General features: G+C 41.1%; 1 protein-coding gene across 1 annotated transcript in view; it reads right to left on the bottom strand.

The window, feature by feature from the left end:
* Window positions 1-5: 5 nt before the first annotated feature.
* The window catches only part of rnf19b (ring finger protein 19B), a 39,103-nt gene continuing 15,306 nt past the window's right edge, over window positions 6-23,802 (bottom strand). Inside the window, exons 2-10 of the mRNA XM_018674139.2 lie at window positions 20,368-21,718; window positions 12,762-12,961; window positions 9,662-9,806; window positions 9,148-9,310; window positions 6,270-6,384; window positions 5,246-5,386; window positions 4,965-5,154; window positions 4,663-4,797; window positions 6-4,093 (exon numbers count right to left, since the gene is read on the bottom strand). Coding sequence (XP_018529655.1) covers window positions 3,646-4,093; window positions 4,663-4,797; window positions 4,965-5,154; window positions 5,246-5,386; window positions 6,270-6,384; window positions 9,148-9,310; window positions 9,662-9,806; window positions 12,762-12,961; window positions 20,368-21,038 — 2,208 coding nt within the window. The 5' untranslated portion in view covers window positions 21,039-21,718 and the 3' untranslated portion in view covers window positions 6-3,645. The remainder of the gene's footprint in view (window positions 4,094-4,662; window positions 4,798-4,964; window positions 5,155-5,245; window positions 5,387-6,269; window positions 6,385-9,147; window positions 9,311-9,661; window positions 9,807-12,761; window positions 12,962-20,367; window positions 21,719-23,802) is intronic.

Here is a 23,802-nt window from a genome sequence, read left to right as displayed (position 1 = left end):
CACTGTTTTGGTGCAACATGAGATTGTGTTTATTTATTTTTTTCCCCTCAAAATGTCAACAAGTTGTCTTTCACAGTCCTGTATGTACAACCCCACACAAGGCAGAGCTTCAACTGTAACAGGAAATACACAAACAGTTTAATAACACTTAAATATTGCTATCTATATACTCTAAAACCTTTTCAAATAAAGACAGGAACACCTGTGTTCTCAATAGGACATTTCCATTAACACTCATTCGGACTGTTTTGGGAAGTTCGGGTTTCCGTCCGTGGTACATTCGTGTGTTTTCTCACAGGCAGGGAAGGCAGAAAACAAGTGATAAGTGCAAACCAAACAAAGCACTGCCAAGTTACATAAGCAGCTAAATCCATAAAGCTACTCTGAGATGAAAAAAAAAGGTTTCCAAGTTGTGGATTGAAGGAACACCTGGTGGAAAACCTTTTTTTTTTTTAAACAGAAGCACAGAGGTGATAGAAAGCTGAGAAACAGGCTAGTGAATATGATCAAGAAGAGCTTATTGGCATCAGTAATTGAAGTGTTTGGCTCCAAAAGTGACACTGACCTTTAAAAGATGATTAATACAACATAAATTAATAGAAGAAAATATAAAAAATAAGATAATTATAGTCCTTGCATCACAAAATTGATAAAAATCTTGGATGCCCTTTAAGGTAAAAATACTGAATGATTAACTTGACAAAGTATTTATCTGAAAAAAATGGTTATAGGTTGTTTTTGAGCCAAACTCCTCTTCAGTTACATCCAATATAAAAGGCCTTCTGGTAGGTGATTTATTTTGGTTGTACCACAGACTTTTGTTTGTAACTGAAGTAAACGAGCAACAAATGATGAAGAGCAAAAAAACAAAAAAAGATAAATAAGGTAAATTCAGATAAAGTGCACAAGTGCTCATTCAAAAAACAAAGTGGGACAAACAAATACATTCATCAGGAGTCCAGTCGTACACACACACACACACACACACACACACACACACACACATTCAAGTGGGTCACACAGCCACTTAACACGTCGGAAACCAAAACAAAGTCGGGTGTGTGTGTTGTGTTGTTAGTCAGTGAGTGTCTATAAGGCAAGAAGGCAGCCAACTGTCAAACACTGGTCCAGTCACATGACACACACACACACACACACACACACACACACACAGTGAGAGAGGTCTGACAATGACGGGCCGCCATGTGCGCAGAGCTGAGTGAGCAGCGTCAGGTTAGGCAGCTACTCTGGAGGTGGAGGTGTGTTCGCTGTCAGGTGGATAATTCCCCATGCAGGACGTCAGTTATCAATTGACCGTTTCATTACTTTTTTAACCAAAAAAGATCCCAAATCCTTTTTCCAATGGGAGTATGTGTTGTTGTGTTGTAAACTGTGGAGGAATCTAAATAAGTTACACTTGGCTCTGGAAAAGTATAGCAACTATTTTTTAAACTATTTTCTGATATTTTATAGAAAAAAAGATTGTTAGTTAATAGAGAAAAATAATTTGCAAATTAATCAATACAATGTTTTTATACACTATAGACAGTAGTGTGATCCAGCTTTTAACCCCTTCTGTTGTAAAAATAGGACTCAAGGTCCACTCACTAGCATTTTCAAGAGCTTTCTACCACATCTCAGTGTTTTCCTCAGTGGACTGAGTTGGTCCAGTTGTCATACTGAGAATGGCTGTCTGTGTGAGGAAACAGTAAGATGTGACAAAAACTCCAGAATAAGACCTTGAGTTAGGACTGTTAAGATGAACAGCTTAAAAAAGTTTGTTCAGTCAGTGTTTATTCAAATAAATAAATGTGATGCCAACTATCTGGGCGATGGCCGCCATATTTGAAGTATCTGAATATAAAAAGGCAAAGCACAGTACAGTATAGAAACAGTGCCACGTACACTGTCCATCTACGTTTAAGTTTGTTATTATTTTCACATAGCCGAGAGTTATATGCAAATATAGACGCCTTTTAAAGAGAATACTGTATTTTACTTGTAGCAGAGTAACTGACACGTTAACATGGTCTCCAGGTAATAAATCTACATCTAAATCTGAAGTTGCATTGCTGTTTTAATGCATGTAACTTTTGTTATAGCTTTTTATGAATTTTAGTATGAAGGCAGATCAAGTCACCAGAGAGAGTGACTCCATCACTTTCCACATCCATGTAGCACCTACAAAACAGTAAGTGTTTAAGTCTCTTATTCAGCTAAAGGTTTCTGCTTTTTTTAAGATTAACATTAGATTTATATAAGTTTATATAAGTTTGTACTGAATGATAAATGTCTGTTTGATGTAGATCTCAGTGTAAAACTGTAGGATAAAATAGGGCTGGGCGATAAAACAATAACAATAATTATCACGATCTAATTTTATATAAAAATGATATCATTTTCCTCAATATAAATATAACAAACACTTGATAAACGTTCGATATAATTTCCATGCTTAGATGCACAGAAATCAATCAGAAACTGTCAATCACATCCCAGGAGGAGAGGTATTCACTGCTCAAGTTAGATTTTAGATTAGATAAATTATATTTTAATCAGTATAAATGTTTTTCTACTTCACATTAGTGAAATATTCCACATGTTGTGACCATAAAGAAAGTTTAAAACCATAATTAAACTTTGACTCTGGAGCAAAAATCAGCCTTTCCACTCAAAAGAAATAATGATCTGACAGTTATCATAAGGTTTTTGTCTGTATCGTCCAGCCCTTGGACAGAGCCGCTCTCTGTACTGGGTTGTGTTTAACTGTGCGAAATAGATCCTACACTGTCACACTAAAATAGAAGAAGAATAAATGTCTTTTTTAGTGCTTTCACTGCAGTGTCTTCTGTGCTCGCCACGTCATTGTCAGAACTCATTTATTTCTATAATTCAGTGAACCCACCCCCCCAGTCCTCCTCCTCCTCCTCCTCCTCCTCCTCCTCCTCCTCCTCTGTGCAGAGAAAGTGAGATTCAAGTGCAGCTTCTTTCTTTAAGTAAACTTTAACTTTCACCAGTGCAACAGAAACTTGCTGCCCCCCCCCCTTCTTTCTTTTTTGAATCTTTCACACTAGGCATAGCTCATGCAGACTCATGCACACGGCAAATAATACAATTTCAAGGTCATCTGAATATAAATAGAGGAAAAAGAGGGAAATAAAGCCACAATAGTTGAGTACAAAGTCCACATTCACTCACACATCGTTATAAACATCCCCTTCGTCTTCAACTAATCTTTCTCCCTCTGCTGTGCTTGGTGACATTTCACCTTGTTTCATAATTTCCGTTTTGCAATATTTCTTGTGGAAAATTTGTACCTCTTGTTTTTTTCTTCTTCTTTTCTTTTTTTTTTTTGCTTAAGTAGCCAAGGCATTTTGCACCAAGGAGTAAACATAAATCATCATCTTATAAATCTCAGAGGTAGAACCCTGACAATTTACTCAGTGAGGAGATTGACAGGTTGATAGATAAGACAAACAGACAAAAGTAAACAAACGCTGTCTGTGTTTTAGACGGTGTCTGTGAGTCGCAAAAGCAGCAAATGAGAAATGACAACAGAAAAAAAAGCTATGAAGTAAAGGAGTTTAAATGTAAATGTTGGGGGATCGGTTAGTTTTTTGTGCAATCCTGAGAGCTCCTGTTCTCTCAGACGTAGAGGATGACGTTGCTGTCTGCAGGACAGTGAAGGCCTTCAGTGGAGGGGTTCAGGGCTCGGCAGGAAGGGGGCTGTGGCTGCTGGCCGGCCGCCATGTGACAGCTTTTCAGGTGAGGCGAGTCGCAGTCGTCCGACGTCAGCTCCGCAATGTCATCCGACTGCGTGTCCGACATCTCCAGGTCGCTGCGGATGCTCTCCGGCTGAGCCAGGGTGACGTCTCTGAGCCCCTCCCTGATCGACACTCCCGGTGACAGTCCCAACGCCGAGCCAGACAAAGCCCCGCCCCTTCGGGAGCTGCAGTCCTGAGGCTCCTCACCTCCGGAGGCGGTCGCCATGGCAGCAGAGCCCGGGGGCGGGGTTAGGTCCTCTTCGCTGGTCAGGCAGAGATGGCTGGGTTTGGTCTCGATGTCCACCTGGATCTCCAGGTTGGTGCACTCCCTGCAGGAACACATGGTGAGAGCTCAGGTCAAGTCTTTGTTTAACTGCTGCCGCTCAGTGAAAGTTACGTTTCGCTGCTTTAAATTTCTCTTGTAAAATTCTGTATCCACTAGTAAAATGGCAAATACATTGTGGTCTACTGGAGAAAAATGTTTTCATTTTGAAAATCTGCTACCATCAAATAATCACTTACAAATCAATAAAATAAAAAAGATTATTTTCAGCTCAACAACCTCTTGTTACCACTTGAAAACAACTTACCACATGCAAATCACTTCAGCTCTGATGTGATATGGTTTATTTGCTGCTAAAGTAAAGCTCCCTCCATTACAGAGAGGGATTTGTGTAGCTTTAGGCCTCTGGGCCACAGACAAGACAACAACATGAGATCATGGCGTCAACCTGCCAAGTCATCAGATTAGTTTAAATCCTTTTATCTAAATCACATCACGTCCAAATCAAAACTTAGAGAGCGACAGACGAGTTAGCGGCCGGACAAGGAAAACTCTCACAGGAACAAAGAGGAGCTCAAAGACACCACAGAAGAAGACAGGAGCCTCCTGTCTCACCTGTCAGGCAGTGTGTAGGAGGAGATGATGGATCCGGCCATTCCTCGGGTGCTGGCACAGTCACTCCCTGCTCCCAGGCTGCCTGTCTCCCTCTGGGCTGATTCTTTAGCCAACTCCCCTGCTTGAACCTCCAGCCTGGAGCAACACAAACACCCACATTCATCAATTATATTTTGCAGAAGACGTCTAGTGTTTGATCTGTTGATTGATTAGTTTTAGACTAAAGTAAGGGCAGGACTTATACGCAGCTCGTCTTGAACCTGAGCAGAGTGAGGTTCAGTTACTTCATCCCTAATCCTCACCTGCTGTATTTGCCGGTGCGGGTTCCCAGGGCCCCTCCTGCCAAGGTGTTGAAGTGTGGCGTGTCACCCAGAGTCCCGGGGGCCACGGAGAGCCCCTCGCTGGGGGAGGTGGTGCTCAGACCGCTGACTGCCCCGTCCAGACTGCTCTCGCCGAGGCTCGGAGACTTGAGTGCTCGCCACGCATCTGCCACTGCAAGATTTAGAGGGTAGGACTGAATCTTAGGTCTGAGGATTCGGTGAAAGATATCCTGGTGAAGTCAGTATCGGTTCAGTGTCCTCACCTGTGATCGGTCCGTCGTCCTCATCAAAGTCGATCCGTACACCTCGGCCCTTCCCTCTGCTCACACCACAGCCTCCTCCTCGGCACAGAGAAATGGGCACCACACCGTACACATAGGCCAACATGATGGGCACGCCGATGCCTGAACAGAGACAGAAACAAAGACACTGATATAATGAAACAAGTTTTGCCAAATTAAACGAGACGTGTAAAAAATACTGAGCTGACTTAGAGATTTAACTGTGACACAGTACATTTTCAAATTCTTATATTTCCATTTTAAATGCGCAGTATATAATTCCTGCCACTAGGGGTCTCTTAATCATAACAACAATAAAACACGTAGTGTAATGACATTGTGAAGCAGTGTGGGATCATGGCACTGTCAGCTTCTCCTGGTTAGGATTCCCTCAGTGTGAACAGTTCAGGAGGTTTTTAGAGAGCTGAATTATCCACAGAGGTCTCCTTCTCTCCAAAACAAACTGACCTGGTGATTAAATCCAGGAAAAACACTGAATAAAGCAGATTCATGCTAAAAATCAGTGTTTCAGTTGCTCAGCTTGTTTCTCTAATAACTTAAGATCCAGTCGTCTCATGACTAAAATCCTTCATATGGTTAAAATATACTGTTAAAAATGGCCAAGATCTAAAAAGTAAATCTTAAAAATGAGACTTCAAACTGGATAAAGTACACAACAAAATATATAACATAGATTTAGTAGTTTTTATACATTTTATTGGGGAAAGTTGGAAATTGTACCTTTTAAAGAAAAACATTTTGATAATCTAAGTCTGATTTAAGTCTATTCTGAGTTATAATGTCTTTGGTTTTCAATGTTATTCACTCTATTAAAACAGAAATTTTCCTCAAAATTGTACTTTTCATTCCCACTTTTCTCCCCTGTTACATATATGATGAGCAGCAGTGTGTCTGGACACTGATAAACAACCTGTCCTCGGTTTGTTTTGGCCTCAAGAGATTCACGGTGCATAACAGATGACGGTCGGGTCGTCGAGGTTCTTACCCACGCTGACAGCTGCGATGACGGGGGCGGTGATGATCGACAGGGCCACGCCTCCCGTGATGGCCAGGTTCCTTCTGTGACGAGACGTCTTCTTCAGCTCGTAGTGGGCATGGATCTGCAGCGGAGGAGAAGCGAGAGAGACGGTTTAACACTTCACAAACACTTCACAGTGCGACTGAACTGAGGATCGACACAGGCTGAGGTGAAGGTTAAAGGTTGGTGCATCAGACTTTTGGTGAATTTAAAATGACAAAAACATTCACACAGAAATCATCCATCATGCACCAGACTAACTAATAAACATGTTGAGTTACTGACCTATTTATTACAGTATAAATTTATGATCAGTCGCCTCAATCTTTGCCTAAAGTCAAACTGTTTTCTGATGATTGTATTCATCTAATGTGCACTTGGGTCAAACAGGTTGTCATTTTTATTGCTTTATTATTTTTCTGTCATTACATTTTGCCTGAGTTTGACCCTAAAAAATCCTGTTAAGATTTAACCACACACCAAATTTCCCCCAGAAAGTTTGCAAAATCTTCTGATTATTTACATTTTTTCACAATTTCTAAATTCACAACCTCCACACTGCCAGGAATGGAACTTAGGTAAATTCCACTGTATTTTAGGCAAATCGTAAGTGTATAAAAACCCTCCCCGTGTGTAATTTCTTTGTATTTGTAAAATGTAAACTCCTCCTGAGTTTATCGAGGGAAATTCCAGTCAACAGGCTTCTCTGGAATAAACTACACAACCTAAAACCACTCACAAAGAAACACTAATCACAGGTGTGAACACAGAGATAAAAGCAAAAAACCTTTGTAAAAAATCATTGTGACATGTTGAGCTTTTTCTGCAGGGATTCACTATGAATCATCGTTGATCTACATTTCACACACAGACCCATTTCTTTTGGACAGTTTCTTTTTAAAGAAGAAAATCTGTGTCATAGCTTGTTGTGGAGGAAACGAGGCTGCAACACACAACCTCCATTAGCACTGAAACGTTTTCTGAAAAGAAAAGCCACAGCCACTCATCCTGCACTCTCAGAACACCAAGTAAACAAACAGTGTGTGGGTGAGCTGCTGTATCTAAGCTCCGGTTAATCTAACTAGTTAACTAGTTGTTTTTTTTTTACCCTTCTGTGCCTTTTTTAGATTATATTTTTATCTTTTCTTTTTCTATTTTTGTCACTCTAGTCTCTTGCTACTTAAAGTCTATCTTATCTTATCTTATCTTATCTTAACCACTTCCAATACTTCACAACGTGCCAGAGCGTCAATACTTAAACTTAAAAGTGTAGTTGCATTATTCTCCACAAGAGAGTGCTACAGTATGTTAATGTGCAGTTGTAGTTACTTGGAAGACTAACGTCCTTCAGCAAAATGATTTTTGTCTCTAGCTCTTTTGTCTCTAATGATGCAGAAGCACAACATTACTGAACATTAGACAAAAGAGGAATTTCAGCACATCTGCACGACTTGGTTAATGACTTAGGTTATGACTTTTTTGTGGCACTATTTTATTTATTTTAGCCTACAACCAAACAAAAGGCACACAAACCAGGCAGGTTTCCAAATAAACATGCATATTTATGACCTAAAAGTGAGCAAAATAAGACAGAGAAGTAGATTAATTCAGGAAATTCACCGTTTCTGATCCCATTCACTTGTTTATCTTTAAATGTCCCTTTACTTTACTTTCATATTCCAGCTCTGCCTTGACTATATATCACTGAAAGGATTTGCCAGTATGTCTGTCTTACTTAAGGAAAAACAAAACCATAAAATGTTCTTAATGTACTTATCAGCGCATTTAAGATGATCTGATAACGTCAAGGCGTTAAATTTAGATAATTTGAGAATTACACTTAGATCACTCAGCTACAGATTTTATTTAGAAGTGCTGGAGTTTATCTTTAGGTCAGTGTGATTATTAGAGTGACTGGAAATGGCTCTGTGGTACTCAAAGGAACTGAAAACACATTTTGAGAAAGCTAATGTAACTTACATACAGGTTTTAGTTCTGCAATGCTGTAAATTCCTAATAATTACCAGAGGATGATTCTGAAAGAGTGACTGTGGTAGCAGTGTAAACTATGTGTGTGTGTGTGTGTATATGTGTGTGTCGCTGCAACTGTGTGGTTTTCCACTTCTGGTTTCTGTAGCAGTGTGGACAAAGATAGTGAACTGACCATAAAGACTACAAAAAGTGTTACCCAGTATCAAAAGATGCAAAGCCACAAAGAGAGAGGATGACAAAAGGAGACTATGTTAGCGTCAGTGTTCACTTGAATCACACATGATGTTTAATAAAGTTCCCTTTATGACTTTTAATTTCAATTTTCTCAGCCTCTTGAACTTCTAGGATCCAGGATTTTGTTTGAATGTAGGTCTTAGGTTGAGCTCTGTCTTTGGTCAAAATAATACTTTTGTAACCACAAATTTGTAGTAACTTGTATCACTAATACTACAATAAATTAATCAATTAAGTATTTGGTATATGAAATACCTGAACTGCTTATCATAGGTCAAAAGACTATGGTGACATTTTCATATCTTGTTTTGTCTGAACAGAAGTAAAAACTCAAATGAATTCAGACCAAGAAAACAAGGCAATATTAACATTTAAGAAGACAAACCAAAGGAAAAAGGGCAAATGTTTACATTCAGCACAACAAAAAACTAACCAGGCTAATTAAAATTACATGAAAAAGAAAAAAAAAGTGAAAAATTATTAGAGTTTAAAGAACAAAACAGCAGCAGATCTTAATCTGTGTGAAAGTACTGATTAGTTATAGTTTAAATAACAAACATGCACTTGTTTAGAACGCTGTTTCTGTCTTGAACTAATGGCATAGTCTAAAGTTTCTTACCTTGCGGCCGACGTAAACAGGGATGCCGATGACCATGGCGGGGACGGCGATGCCTGCAATGAGGGTGATGCCAACCGGAGCTCCGATCAGAGTTCCCAGCTGCCACAGGATCTTCTTCTTCCTGCTCCAAGGCTTCTTCCCCCAGAACGTACAGCCAGATGGACTGATGGAGGGAAAGCATAGAGAGGGTAAAAGGTTAGTATGGGACTATAGTCACTTGGGAACCGAGCAAGGTAAAGTTGGGTGTCATCTGCATAACATGATAGTTATCATAGATGATGTTATTGTTTTTTATAATGTGGCCCAATAAGAACTTGTAAATGTTAAATAGAAGAGGTCCAATGATTGATTTAACAACAGAGAGTCCCACCAAGTTTTCCAGTCTGTCCCATAGTATTTTATGGTGAACTGTATCAACGGCAGCAATTAGATCTAATAAGAGTAGAAGACTATGAAATCTTTCCTGAATTTATTGTATAGTTGGCATGAGCAGTGAAAGGAGATATTTTAGTACCTGAGGTAGTGCAGGTCGGAGATCTCCTTCATGCAAAGCCAGCAGAACTCACAGCCGCAGACGGCGCAGGTCATGTGATTGCAGCTGCCATCGTTCATCTTGATGATGTAGGCGCCGCAGCGAGGACAGGGCTTGATGTCATCAGCTGGAGACAGGAAGAAGACGATTTTAGCATTAAGCTCAAGACATGAGTGATTTAACAACATGTTTTGTGTGTTTGCTTAAAACATTGTTAAAGGAATATTTCAACATCTTGGGAAGGTTTATTCACTTTCTTGCAGAGAAGTAGTTGAGTTTTTATGCTATGCTACGCTAACTGACCTCTAACCACAACCAAAATGTCAACAGTCTTTTCTCCTTTCCTGAAGCACCAGACATCCCTCTCAATTCCCCAGTTGTCTTCCCAACTCACAGTTGTTTTGAAACTCAACTATGAACTATGCAAATTCAAAACATGAGCAATGACTCAGAAAGAAATTTGAGTTTTTGGGCACTACAACAAAATGAGTCTTTATATCCCTTGGCTCATCTCAAATAATATTGAACTCTTGAAACACGTAGCTCATTGTTTTGTTCCTTTTCATATCGGGTAAAAAAATAAAATAAAATAAAAACATGTCCTCCAATATATAAGATTCAATCTAATAATGTTAATATTGTTTAAATGTAAGAAAAACCAAAACATGACCATAGTTGTTCCCTTTAGTTGTTTTTTTCCCTCTTCTATTGGCAACAAAATCAAACCTCATTAGAGTAATGGATTGAACAATTGCAGCACTTTGTCCTCTAATGCATTTTAAAGGAAAGAAAGCCAAGACACCAAAAAAAAGTCAATTTACTGTGTGTTTGAATTCTGGATGCTAGGAACGCTCTCTCTGCTCTTTAAAGGCCATTTTAGCATTTTAACTTGAAGAGACTCTTGAAGTGAGCGCTGTGCGTGTGTAGGAGTGAGTTGTTATTGTTTGTGCACTCTTTATTCTGCTGACACGACTCGACGCACTCCCTCTTGTCTCTATTTCACCCTCATTTTCTTCCTCTCCTTTCTTTTCTTTTCTTTTTTTCCCCATCCTTCTCTCTTCATCTCTCCTTTCCATGTCTCTGTAGATCTGTCTGTATCCAGTTGACTAAGCAGCAGGTATGAATGGACAGACAGGCAGACAGAGAGGGAGACGCCTGGATTGTTTTATGAGTCAGTTTCAGGCCGTCTGGATTGTTGTCAGTTCTTTTGAAAACTTGGCAGAGAGAAGAAGACTGGAAGCGGTGAATTAAGGAGAGCAAGAGAAGAATGACTGAGGACAGCTGGAGGGATTTACTTAATAGATTTTTAATCAAAATGTGATTAAAGACACACACAAACATACAAGAATGTTTGCACGCATATTTGTAGTGTTTTATCTTTGCATTTATCATCACTACAACAAGACTACTATCTGTTTCCACCTGTTTCTAGTCTTTGTGCTAAGCTAAGTTAACCATCTCCTGGCTGTAGCTTCACAGTTAATGAACAATCATGAGTGTGGTGTCAGGCTTCTCATCTAATATTTCTCATATTGTTTCCCAAACTATTCCTTTAAGGGAAGCTGTAAATAACTGTAGCGACCCTTTTAAGACAGAACAGCATTTCAATTAAACATAATTTACCGTATTATTTTGTAGTAAGGGTGTCACCGCTGCCATCACTGTAGGTGCAGCCAGTTGAGCTTAAGGTTAAGGTGAAGCTGTATATCTTGTAAATACACTTATTTTATTGTCGTCTAACAGTTGTTTTATGAGCTTAAAATGAATAATAATCCTGAGATTGTAGATCTCCCCCAGATACATTCAAGTCAGAAGTGTGGGAACATTTTGGTTCAACATTCAAAAACGAAAAAAAACGAGGTATGAACTAAGAGTTGGATTTGGAGAATTGTTACACCTTTATTTTAAAGACACCATTGCATGTCTTGTAAGTGAGAGTTACTGACTCTAATAGATTCATCAGTTCGTAAACTCATTGTTAGTGTTTCTGACCAAAATCTTCAGCAATTTTGTCAAAACAAAATACTATAAATCATTTGTTACTGCAACATATTTAAGAATAACTTCCTTCTATTCTAGTAATAACTCAAGTAAAGAAAATATTTTATATGACAAATTGAGCTTAGCACAGCACAGCTCTTCTGCATTTTAAAAATATTTCTGGTCTAGAGGTACAGGCAAGTTCATGAATATATAAAATACAAACCGCAAGAGTCACAGGATGTTTTATTTATTACCTTTATCTAATAATACACCCCCTTCCTCTGTGGCAGAACCCAGTAGCTCAACCAGTTCTCACAATTCCTTCCCAGAACACAGCTGATTTCCTGAAACTCAACTGTTCTCTCACTGTTTAAAATGTTGAAAAAGAGCTGGAGGGAAATGTTAGATGCAACACTTCTCAAATATAGTTCAAAAACATGTTATAAATGTCATCTGCATCGACAGTGACGAGCTATTCACATCTTTTTCTGTGGTTGAACTGCTGGGGTGAAAGACTTTTAATTGACTGAAAGGACTAAAATCACACCGTGCAGAACTTTATTATGTAAATTTAATCAACATATCTTTTTGAAAACCTGTTAGAAACCGAGAGTTTAGACTGAGCAAAGTTATGGTGACATTTTAAAATGCTGCACGACAGGATGCACCGTGCTGCAGTCATGAAACTATCAAGTGGAGAAGCTGTGATATAAATAGTGTCTCATGCTTGATTGAATGCTGCACACTTCCCCCAGCGGTGGGAACGCTGGGGAGGTGGTACAACAGACGTGAGACGAGTTTGACTCAGCGCTCTGACAGACTGAGGAGATCGGCATGTGATAAAGACTGACAGAGACAGACCGAGGCGCGCAGAGCTCTCAGAGGTGTGAAATGTATTTTCAGGTCGGAAATGCTGGGGGGAGAGGATTGTATCTGTCTGTTTATGTCTGCACCGAGCAGACACACACACACATCTGCACGGTGTGTGTGTGTGTGTGTGTGTGTGTGTGAAACCACAGTGTCTGTGTCTGACTTTTGATCCAGTCATCATCTGGGGAGGCTGGGCGTCTTGCGTGTCTATGTTTTCCGGGGTACTTACCGGGTCCCTGCTCCTGTGTATAGCTGGGCGAGTGGTTGCTGTGGGTGTGCAGGGACTGTGCCCTCTGTTGGCGGGCAGAGTCGCAGGTCTGGTTGGGGTGCCAGGCCTGTTTGCAGTGGTAGCAGAACTCAGCGCCGCAGCCCTCTCTGCGACAAACCAACCTGGGACAGCTGGCACAGCCCGAGGCGATGACGGCAAACCTAAGCGAAAGTGACAAAACAGGGAGACGAGCCTTCAATAATGTGGTAACTGAAGAAGTCAAATGATGAGTAGAAAAATGACAGCAGCTGTTGATCTTTATGAGGCAATGAGAAACAACACTGCAGTAAATTAAAACTCCATTAGCAGCATTTGAAATGATTCTGTGAAATATGAAAGGGCTGTTAGTGCTGCTGATCCCAGCTGGCTGCTCCATGTTTTTGAGTCGGAACACCTCCCACACTCCCACATCTAAAACTGTGGGCAGCCACTCGCAGCTCATGAGCTCAATCAAGTTGATTCTGTGCTACCTGAACAGCACGAAAAATGGTAAGAGTTAAAGTAATCATCCATTTTTTAATCGCTCAAACTAAGGCAAAGAGGTTTGTGAATTGGTAAGAAGAATTAGAGCCTGTGTCTCTGAGTTTCCTGAGAGTCTTTCTGCGCGTCACCCTCTCAACCTAAATGACTTGATTTCACATAGCTGCACCACATACAGTACGTACTTTGTATCTGCTTGTTGCTTCCTGTGTGTGAAACAGTCAAACCCAAGCTGTTGTGTATGTTTGGCAAATATTACATAACTGAGATGTGACTTTAGAAATCCTGCAAACTGTTAACTCAACCAGAGTTTCCAAGAGTGAACGATCTCCAATACGGCCACTAATAGGCACATTATGTGGCCTGAAAGCTCTTTGTAGACTGAGAGGACAGAGAGGGAGAGAGGATTTGATCAGTGGAGTAATCACTTAGTAACAGCATTGAGAGGGAAGGGGAAAGAGACGGGATGAGGTCAGTCAATATGGATTTCACAGGAGAAAGGAGATGAACACAGCGACAAGGTGTGTGAGTACAAAGCTGTGACGAAGTGACTCTGAGGGCCTGACTGTGTTTAGTAATGAGACTTTAAAAGACAGAAGAAACCATCAACTGAGTTTGGTAGCTATGAACTGAATGTGACATGACTTTTTTATTCAACAAAAGGTGCAGTTAATCATCAGAAAACAACAAAAGAAATAAGCTCTTAGCCTGAACTTTACACCAAAGTTCATTGATATTTGTTGTGTTTTTAGGAGATATCTCATGTCTTAACAAATGTGACCCAGAACATTATAACTTCCAGAGTGAAAAGTAAAAACTATACCAGATTAACCTTTCTGTTTTTGTACAATGAAGTTAATCCAGCACACTTTTAAAACAAATAATAGTAAAAATAGCAAAAAGGGTGGCACTTTGTAACAATAAGGACAAAGAGGGAAAAAATAAAAGCTGAGATATAAATGGTTGTCAGTCACTGGAGAAATCACAAAGGAGGCCTGTCATGAAATATTGTCACCAAGCTAAGTGGGAGAAAACATGTTGGAGGAGTGATAATAAAAGCAGGCAGGGATTTAAATCATTATTTTTTGCCTTTCTTCTACCCTGACAAAACAAAGATGCTGCCAGTTTTCTGTGCATTAGTTGTGTTTCCAAGTTATGCTATTAAGAGGAAGAAGAGCGTGGAAGACGTGATAACACGACAAACTTGTAATTGTTTTGGCACGCCTCCAACACGGCGGCCCCAACATGTCCCTCATTACCACCTCTCCAAACACTGTGACAGGCCTGTTCTCAGGACAGAATAAATTAACAGATATCAGAGGAGACAAGACTTGGCTTTCTCGGGACAAGATGAGACACGAAGCGGCATTCCTGCAGAGACACTTCACCCTGCACTCGTGAGGGTTTACACATCACTCCTGTCTTTATACTTACTTCTGCAAAATGTAGCCACGGTCCTCCTTTAATTACACTTTTTAAACTATCCGCAGAGTTTTTAACAGGCCCCAAAGGTCAAACAGTCACGAAACCCACTGGATACTTGGGTAACCATGAACCTCCAATTCAAGTGAGGGAAACAAAAACACAGAGATGCCAGTTTTGCATCTTTTTTCCTGCAACATCAGCATTCTGGTTTAAGCACTCCTAAACAGAAACAGAGCAGCAGACTGTCAAGTGAGTAATGAACAAGCTCTTTACAAGACAGCCAGTTCGTTAACCATTTCCCTGCTTCCAAACCCAGTCTAACCTCCATGAGAAAACCCTGTTTGTTGTATTTTCAATGACATCACGCAGAGATTTTTGTATTTATGGACTGCAGGCGATAACTAATCAATGGATTTCACTGCAATTTATCAAATGGTTGTCATGATATTTCACTCAAAACCACAAATGTGAACCTCATGGTGGCTCTAGAGGAAAAGTCAGGGGATTGCCAAAGTAACTTGGATACGTCCTCTTGGTACCACGAATGTCTGCACCGAATTTCACTGCAATACATCCAACAGACAGAGTCATGCCGTTTGCATGGCTAAAGAAAAACAACAGAAAAACAGAAAGATTTTAATGCAGCACAGAGAGCGATTTGATGTGACGTTTGAGGATAAAGAGAGACAAACAGAAAGGGACAGAGATAGGTGAGACAAGAGGAGATGTAAGGAAGGTAACGAGGGGCGTGTGAGACTAAGAGCAGAGATGTAAATTTAAAAAGACGAGAGGCGGAGGGGAGGAAGAGAGGGATGAGAGGCAGAGGAGTTTTATGAGTGCTGACATGCTGCGTGTTGAGAGGAAACGTGCACAGACAGACAGTCCTGTCAGCGCTCAGCTCCACCAAGAGCCACCTGGGAATCCTGCTGAGCCTGTAAATGCAACGTTACAACACACACACACACACACACACATACACAGCTGCACACTAATAGCAAGGCTGTATTTAACACCGGGATGAACTGAACGTGCATCAGACTGACTCACTCACACAGACTTGAAACGTGAAAAACACACACAGGCATCCGTCAGCGACAAAAGCACAAAGTTCTTACAGTAACACAAACATGAACACCGAGTCCAGTGAGTACGTATCGATCTGTTGAATTAAGTCCCAACTCCCGTTACCCCTGGCAACGCTTCCTCTATGCCGCATCGATAGTCACCATGGCAACTGACAGCCAGAGGAGACGGCAGAAGGCCACTCTTTGTCCTCACTGGATGCTCAGGTGTGACAATGGCACAGGCTGAGACCCTTATTGGCCGGAGGAGGACGGCAGGTGCGAGGTGAACGACTGTGTTATGACGGCGAAGGTAGATTTATCAGATCCTAAATTTTCCAGAGCAAAAGTAGATTTTTTTTTTCTTTTTTTTCTTTTGCAATGCACTGAAAAAAAAAACAATGAAACTAAAAGACACCGTTATCACTGTAGATATCCATCTTCTGGATTCATTGTATTTTGCCAGTCAGGTGCTCTGATGCTTATCGGGATTTCTGTGTAATCATATTTTAGATCTAGAACAAAAGGGTGTGTACGCAACACTGACACATTATTTCCTTGTGAAATTGTTACCGTTAACAAGTTAGCAAACAGTTACAGAGCAACTATAAATGGAGGAATCTCCGTCTGTCTGTCTGTCTGTCCTTCAATTTTCGCAACAACTACTCATCCAATCTGCGTTAAACTTCATGGGTATATTGCTGAGGCCCCAAGGAAGTGCATTGTCAACAATAAAGTTTTTTGGATGAGCGGTTTTTGAGAAATCTTCAAACATCGCTCTTCTACTACGTACACTACAGGAAGCTGGATTGACGCACACAAATGCCAGGGTTTTAACAAAGGTGGAACTCAACTGCAACAACGCTTTCTACACTGTCCTCCAGGCACTATCAGAGCAGAGTGGATCAGCCAACTCCACCAGTAACAAACAGAGACAATCGACTACATATACTGCAGGAAGCTGGCACATTTTGAACACCAGTTATCATTAATTTTCGTCGTGTTTCTGGCCTCCTGATGAACCTAATGCAACGTAATTTATCCAGTTGACTATTATTGATGAATCATAAGATAAACCTACAATTTACAATTTGTATTTACTCTGATTCTGTGTTTATAAATGAGGATTGTCTTTGTGATTGTCTTATCACAAAAAGACACAAAAACCAGGTCACATTTACATAACTTTCCTACAAGTGGGTTGAAATGCAAAACACACACACACACACACACACACACACACACACACACACACACACACACTCATTCTCAGCTATAAACAGTCATTTCTCACTAATATTGAATAAATTCACGCTTGTGACGGACAGTCTGAAGCAGCTCTAGGTGTGTGTATGTGTGTGTTTACTGAGTTGTTTCTCAGTCTGCAGCCCCGGCTGTTTGTGGTGAATAATAATTTGGACTTAGTCAACTTGTCTGATTTAAAAGGTGGGGGTGAGTCACAGCTGCCGTCAGACAGAGAAACGTCCCGGTAAATATGTAGGTCAGCAGTTGAACTCTCCTCCTATGATGCTGCTGATGCAAATACACACTTTGATTTTGCTTTATTTTTTTCTTAAATCAGGGAATTGTATTCACTTACATGTTTCACCTGCGTGTTAATCTTGACCTTTATGATCTTGAAAACTTACACGACTAACCTAAAATCCTGACTTTTGTCTATGAAGGCTGGTAAATATAATCATCCTGTTCACTCAGGAAAAAAGTAACACATGTAAACCTTCTGGAACAATATTAATAATGAAAAATAATCTCACTCTCTTTATATTCAGGGTCTGTTTTTAGTTGCTTTTAAAGAAAAAGGAACTGCAAAAACAGAAATGGATGTTCAGTGTTACTCACGTGGTTCTGACAGTGACAGCAGTGGTCTGACACATTACAGACTGTGAGAACACCCAACATCCACCCTGATTAGACTTACAGTTAGAAAGACTGAGAAACAGAGGTGAAAGCAGTTCATTCAATGACATGAATCCTAACCTTTTATTTGGCTCTGCTATGAAGTCAAATTTATAAAATTTGCTTTGAATATTTGTGGTCCCCAGATGTTGAACCCTCATGTTTTCATCAACTCACAACACAGTTAGTTTATTCATTAATTCACCATGAAATTTGTGATGATTATTCAAGGACGACGAAGAGAATGATTTTGGTGGAGCTATAATAAAGTTTCTTTCAACACCTAAGTCAACAAGAAAATGTTTCAGGAAACACTGGCAAGATTTCAGATGAATGTTGTGTTTGTGTTATTAATGGACTCCAGAGGATGAACCCTAATAATCTATTAACTCCCTGGACATTCCTTTAAGGCAATCATGGGGTCAAAACAATCACTCCTACACAGGAAATATCTAATGAGCAGATTGTTAAAGCACTGAAAGGCTGTGTAACTCTGAGCTGTGTTGACTTCTTTTTTTCACATTTGGCGGAAACCACTGAAAAGTTACATAAGTCACATACTGGGTTGGAAATGTCCGTTAGCATCTAAACATTGGCTAACATTAGCCACCATTAGCTACTGGTCCCTTCAAGCCATATGAGGCTGTAGCAGCAAAACCACTGTGTGTACTGAATTGTGAAAGGCTGCATTTGTTTACTGCTAATAAATTAAACTTTTCATTTGTAAGAGGCAGAATGTGTTATTTGTTCTTTCATGAATAATATAGCCTCACTTTAAAGCTGGCCACTGCCTTTAAATCTTGTGTACCCTTCTAATATTGCTATGCCTCCATTCTAGAGTGTAAATGAATTGTTTTATGTGTATTTGCATTTGCAAATTTGCTAGCCTTGAATTTCGCCTTGAGGCATGAATAAAGTGCTTTTGAATTGATTTGAATCTCCTCTATTTTCTCTGCTGTGTTTCCTCCACAAGCCTACACACCTGTGGAATGGAGTTTAAATGACATCTAAAAAATACTCCACCCTGTAGGGTCTGTATGTCGGGGCCTGATGACGTGTATGGAGACACAGGAATAAACAGAGCACACACACACACACCACACACACACACACACACACATACAGGTAGATATCGACAAAGATACCACACAGACACTATGGCCTTCCCCTGTGACAGCAACAGGATTACTGTACAAAACCGCAGCAGAAAAATATCACTGAATATCTGCATTTCTTCTTCCCACACACACACACACACACACACACACACACACATTGAAACACAAACACAATGAATCACTCTTGCTTTCTATCTATGATGAAACAAACGCCTCTCATTTGTTCCAGAAACCAGACGAGAGCTGCTGCACCTCCAAAAACCCATCTGTCTCTCCCTCCTCCGACCACAGGGCGGGCTTGCGGGCCTCTAACCCAGGTACCGTTTCTTTCCTCCTGTTTCACAAATTCAACTTCCTCAGCCTCGTCTTTCTCTAACGAGCTCACACTGCTTCCCGTTATTTTAGCCCAGATAGAGAAACACTGTCATTTTGTGTGAAATGTTTGGAAATGCCGTTCATCTGAAATCCAGGCAATTACAGTAGAAAGTGTGCGGAAATAACCTAACGGCAGCTGAGCGAGTGATTTGGTGCGTCAGACAGGGGAGAAGGGGGGAGAAAGAGGAAGAGAGAATGAGAGAAAAGGCAAGTAGAGACAATGATTTTACAACTATTGGCCTGATAATGATATAAACAGTCAGCCTTAGTGAGAACAACGTGTCTCTGTGAAACTACAGAAAAAGTTTCCACAAATTAATGTGAGAAAATACCCAACAACTTGCTCAGTCAAAACCAGATGTTGAAGCGATCACTGCTCCCATTTTAATCTCAGTACAGCCTAATTTTGTTTATGTATCCAGCCTTTTAGAAACTAATTCTTTCTTAGATAGCAACACTCCCTGGATTTACTCAAACATCTGTCACAGATAATGAAGTGCCTCTGACTTTTTGTCTCACCCACGGTGGTTCAATTTCTGTTTTTCTGTTTGTTTTTATTAACACTGTGACGAGGTGAATTCCCTCAAGGGCAACAGGGCTCATTTCAATTACGGGATGAACCAGTGAGGCAGGTTCAGTGTTCTGAAATGTAATCACTGATCAGATATCTTTAAAATATTATAGAAACAGGAAGATGAGGACAAACAAAGCTGAAACTGGCACAGATGAGCCCAAAACCAGCAACCTGAATGCTTACTCTAACATTTGAGACATTCATACTCATGACCTAGTTTATTCTAATCCCACGCCCTAAAATCGTCCTTTTTTCCTATGAAGGCTGGTCAGAGTGTCCTCAGCAAACCCACACAGTTCTCTGAAATAGTACTGAAACAATAAGTTGATTAATCAATAGTTGGCTGTCTTTGTCAAGCAAATATTTTATCTGATTCTAGCTGTAACTCAAATATCTTTGGGTTTGAGTTAATAATCAACAGAATATAATTCAGGTTACATTTGTTTAGAGACAAACACATGTAACCTGGTTACTGTTTGCTGTGGGGTAAATACCTGATCAGGTAAATACGCTTGATGGTATCATAGAAACAGGATGACGGAAAGAAAAAACACAGCTCAAACAGGCACAGATGAGACGACCAGCAGCTTGAATAAAGATGACAGACAGTTTCTTACCCGCAGTCAGGCGCCGGGCACCATCGGCAGTCCGGATCGGAGGCCAGGCACCTCCGCAGCAGGAACTCCTCGTACTTCTCCAGCAGGGCCGCATCATCCAAGATGTCCGCCACCTGCCGCGGGGCCAGTCTCTCGGCGCACTCGGGGCAGCTGAGCTGGACTCGGCTCTCTGTGATTTCGATGCGGAGGTACTGGCGCAGGCAGCAGAGGCAGGAGCGGTGGCTGCACCCCAGCAGCTCGGGGAGCTGGTCTGCGGGCTGGCACACCAGGCACAGGGGGCACTCCAGGAGGTTGGCCTCCCCGGAGGCAGGGGCTCCACCCAGGGACGGCTGGCTGGAGGAGAGTGGTTTCGATGGGGTGCTGGAGGCGGCGTCCAGGGGGGTCGTGGCGGCTGTGGTGGTTGTGGTCGTGGGCGTAGCAGCAGCTGCGGTGGGCGCTGAGCCCAAGGCAGAAGGCAGGAGCTGTTGTTGTGTGTGGTGATGTGGGTGATGATGGGATAAAGGGGTGGCCGCTGCTCCTTTGGGGCCCCTGGTGCCCCGAGAGCCCCGCTTGCTGTGGAAAAGGCTGTGAAAGGAGATGCGGCCCTGGCGTTTGCCTGCCGCACGGCACTTAGGGTTGGGCACGCCACTCACTGAGGAGTGAGGCGACTCTGAGTCCTTTTCTGATCCCATTTTCCCAGAAGAGACACACAGGGCCCGTTATTGTCCCCTGATACACGTTAATGTATCACAGAGGGACAGTGATCTACACAAACACACACTCAGTCGCACACACAAAGGAGGATTTGTCCTCTTGTAAAAGCCAAACTGGAATTCAGATGCTATTCAGGCTCGTAGCAGAGAAACTTGAGTCTGTCACGTCCCTCTCTTTCTTTTATGAGAAACAAAACGTTATCAGGAAAAGGCAGGGTGACATAACAGAGCCAAAAACAGAAAACGAAAGAGACTGCACAAGTTGAAAGTTAAAAGAAAGAAGAAGAAAAAGAAAAACCCCCTTCAGCTCCTAGAGGTTCCTCTCAAACCTGCCGTCCAAAAGATTCACAAAGAAGAAAAAAGTGCCGAGTCTTTCATCTCCCAGGAAAATGTCGAGGTCAAACATTCAAGAGTCTCACTGTCAGACAAAAAGATTAATGTCTGTTTCAATGAATAACTCTCTTTCTTTTAAAAACAGGTTGTGGGTAAAAAAAACACACACACACAAAAGGTAAGAGAAAAATCCACAGAGTTCAGTCTGAATGTTGTAATGAATTCCTCAGTTTGGATTTAATTCTCTCCAGCTGTATTCAGAGCCTCTCCTCTGCTCGTCTTCTTCTCGTTCTTGTTGAAACGCCGGCCTCTCTGAACGGTCTTTTCTGTCAGGAAGAAGAGAGCAGGAAGTTAGCACAAAGAGCATGCTCAGTATGACACACACCTCTCTTCCTCCCTCCGCTCTGTCTCTCTGCTTCTCTCTCTTTGCCTCTGCTTTGCTCTTCCTGGGTTTCGATTTTGATCGTTAACTCTCGTGGCCCCCGAGCTGATCATCTGTCTGTGGCTGGGTTACATTAAAAATACACACAGACACTCCCATGAATGCAGAGACATGTTAACACTGCACATGTGTTGCTGCTAAATAACCATCATTAAAAACAAAAATAATACACTCAGACACACATTAAATCACCAGGTAAATACGTGACATCATCAACCAGGCTGACCAATCGTGTAATTGTGTGAAACCAGTTCGCTATCTCCTCTCTCCATCACGCTGAGCACCGCAAGCTCTTCCTCCACTTCACACTGCGCTGCTAGTGCCGTTACCATGGCAACGCTCACTATGAGCGAGGAAAACAGCGACCCACTCTGTGACTCTGGCACTTATGTATACACACACACACACACACACACACACACACACACACACACACATACACACACAGTTGAGCATAAACTCTGGTAAATGAATACACACGGATGTAAATATGTGCCTTCAAAACACACACACACACACAATCCTATTTTTTTTATGTACACACACTTTTAAATGCAAAACATACATAAACAGACACTCCAGCTATGTGCACACACATAACACTAATCAACAAATACACACACAACCAAATGCAAAAATGCACACAGTTCAATGAGACACATATACACACAACAACAAAAACAGGCATGAAAATACACAAATACAACACATACAAAGGAATGTTCACAGCTATTAATGAACACACACTATCTGAAAATCATCAGCCACACACACACACACACACACACACACATCTCTGGATGAACACACACAAGTAAAAAGTGGTAATTTTAAATGCAAACACACACACAAACACAAGTATGTACACACACAAAGTGCACACTGGTCTGAGCACACTGATACACGTTAATACACACTTTCAAAATGCACATGCACACACACAAGTATACACTTAAGAAAGAAGCACATAGTTTTATATATATTTACAGAAATACACACACACTGCCAAATTTAAAAAATACACACAAAGATATAAAAACACACACATGTACACACATTAAAGCCACGTTCAACGCTGTATAAGAACACACACAAAGTGAAAATCATCAGCCACCCACACACACTCCACATGACTTCTGAATGAACACGCACAAAAGTGAAAAGTGGTAATTATGTATGCACAAACACACACACACACATACACACACACAGCTGAGCAGAAAGTGGTAAATGAATACACACTGATACGCATGTAGACACACACTTCCAAAATGCACAAATACACAATCATCACAAAGAAAACCTATAGAAGAACACACACACACACACACACACACACACACACTCCATCTGCACAAACACGTTGAATGAGCACAAAGTACGCACAAACGCACACGTACGCATGATAATTACATCCTGTGTCCTCACTACAATTACAGGCTGTGTGAGCTATGTTAAGTAGTGTGTGTAAGAGACACTTAGAAGCTCCTGTGTGTTATTAAGTTGTGTGTTATGTTTTGATTATACATGTATTTCTGTTGTGCGACAGTTGTGAATCCAGCTGAAAGACTACGTGCCCCGAAACCCGTGAGAAAACCGGTTAAAATGCATCGTCACTGTGAGGCTAAAACAAGGTTGTGTTACTAGGATCCTAAGTTTGTTACAAAGACGGAACCAAAACAATGGTGGAAATGTGACATTACAGATAATAAAATCAATACTAAACTGAATTAAAAGGACTCACAAAAGGCACAAACACACTCCCACAGCAGTGCAGATGCTTTCTGCTTCTCTCTCTAACCAGTAAATCTGATTAGGGACACACACACACACACACACACACACACAGTCAGGGTAATGCTGACCCAGTAAACATCAGACCATTCAGGAGATTGTAACCTATGTGTCTGTGTGTGGGGTGGGTGGGGGGTGAGGATTCACGTCAGCGACAGATTAGCTGACCAGTCG

This window comes from Lates calcarifer, linkage group LG3, assembly GCF_001640805.2.
Source record: "Lates calcarifer isolate ASB-BC8 linkage group LG3, TLL_Latcal_v3, whole genome shotgun sequence".
Classification (NCBI taxonomy): Eukaryota; Metazoa; Chordata; class Actinopteri; family Centropomidae; genus Lates; species Lates calcarifer.
Note: the sequence above shows the minus strand (reverse complement) of the source record. Positions and strands in the feature narration are given on the sequence as shown.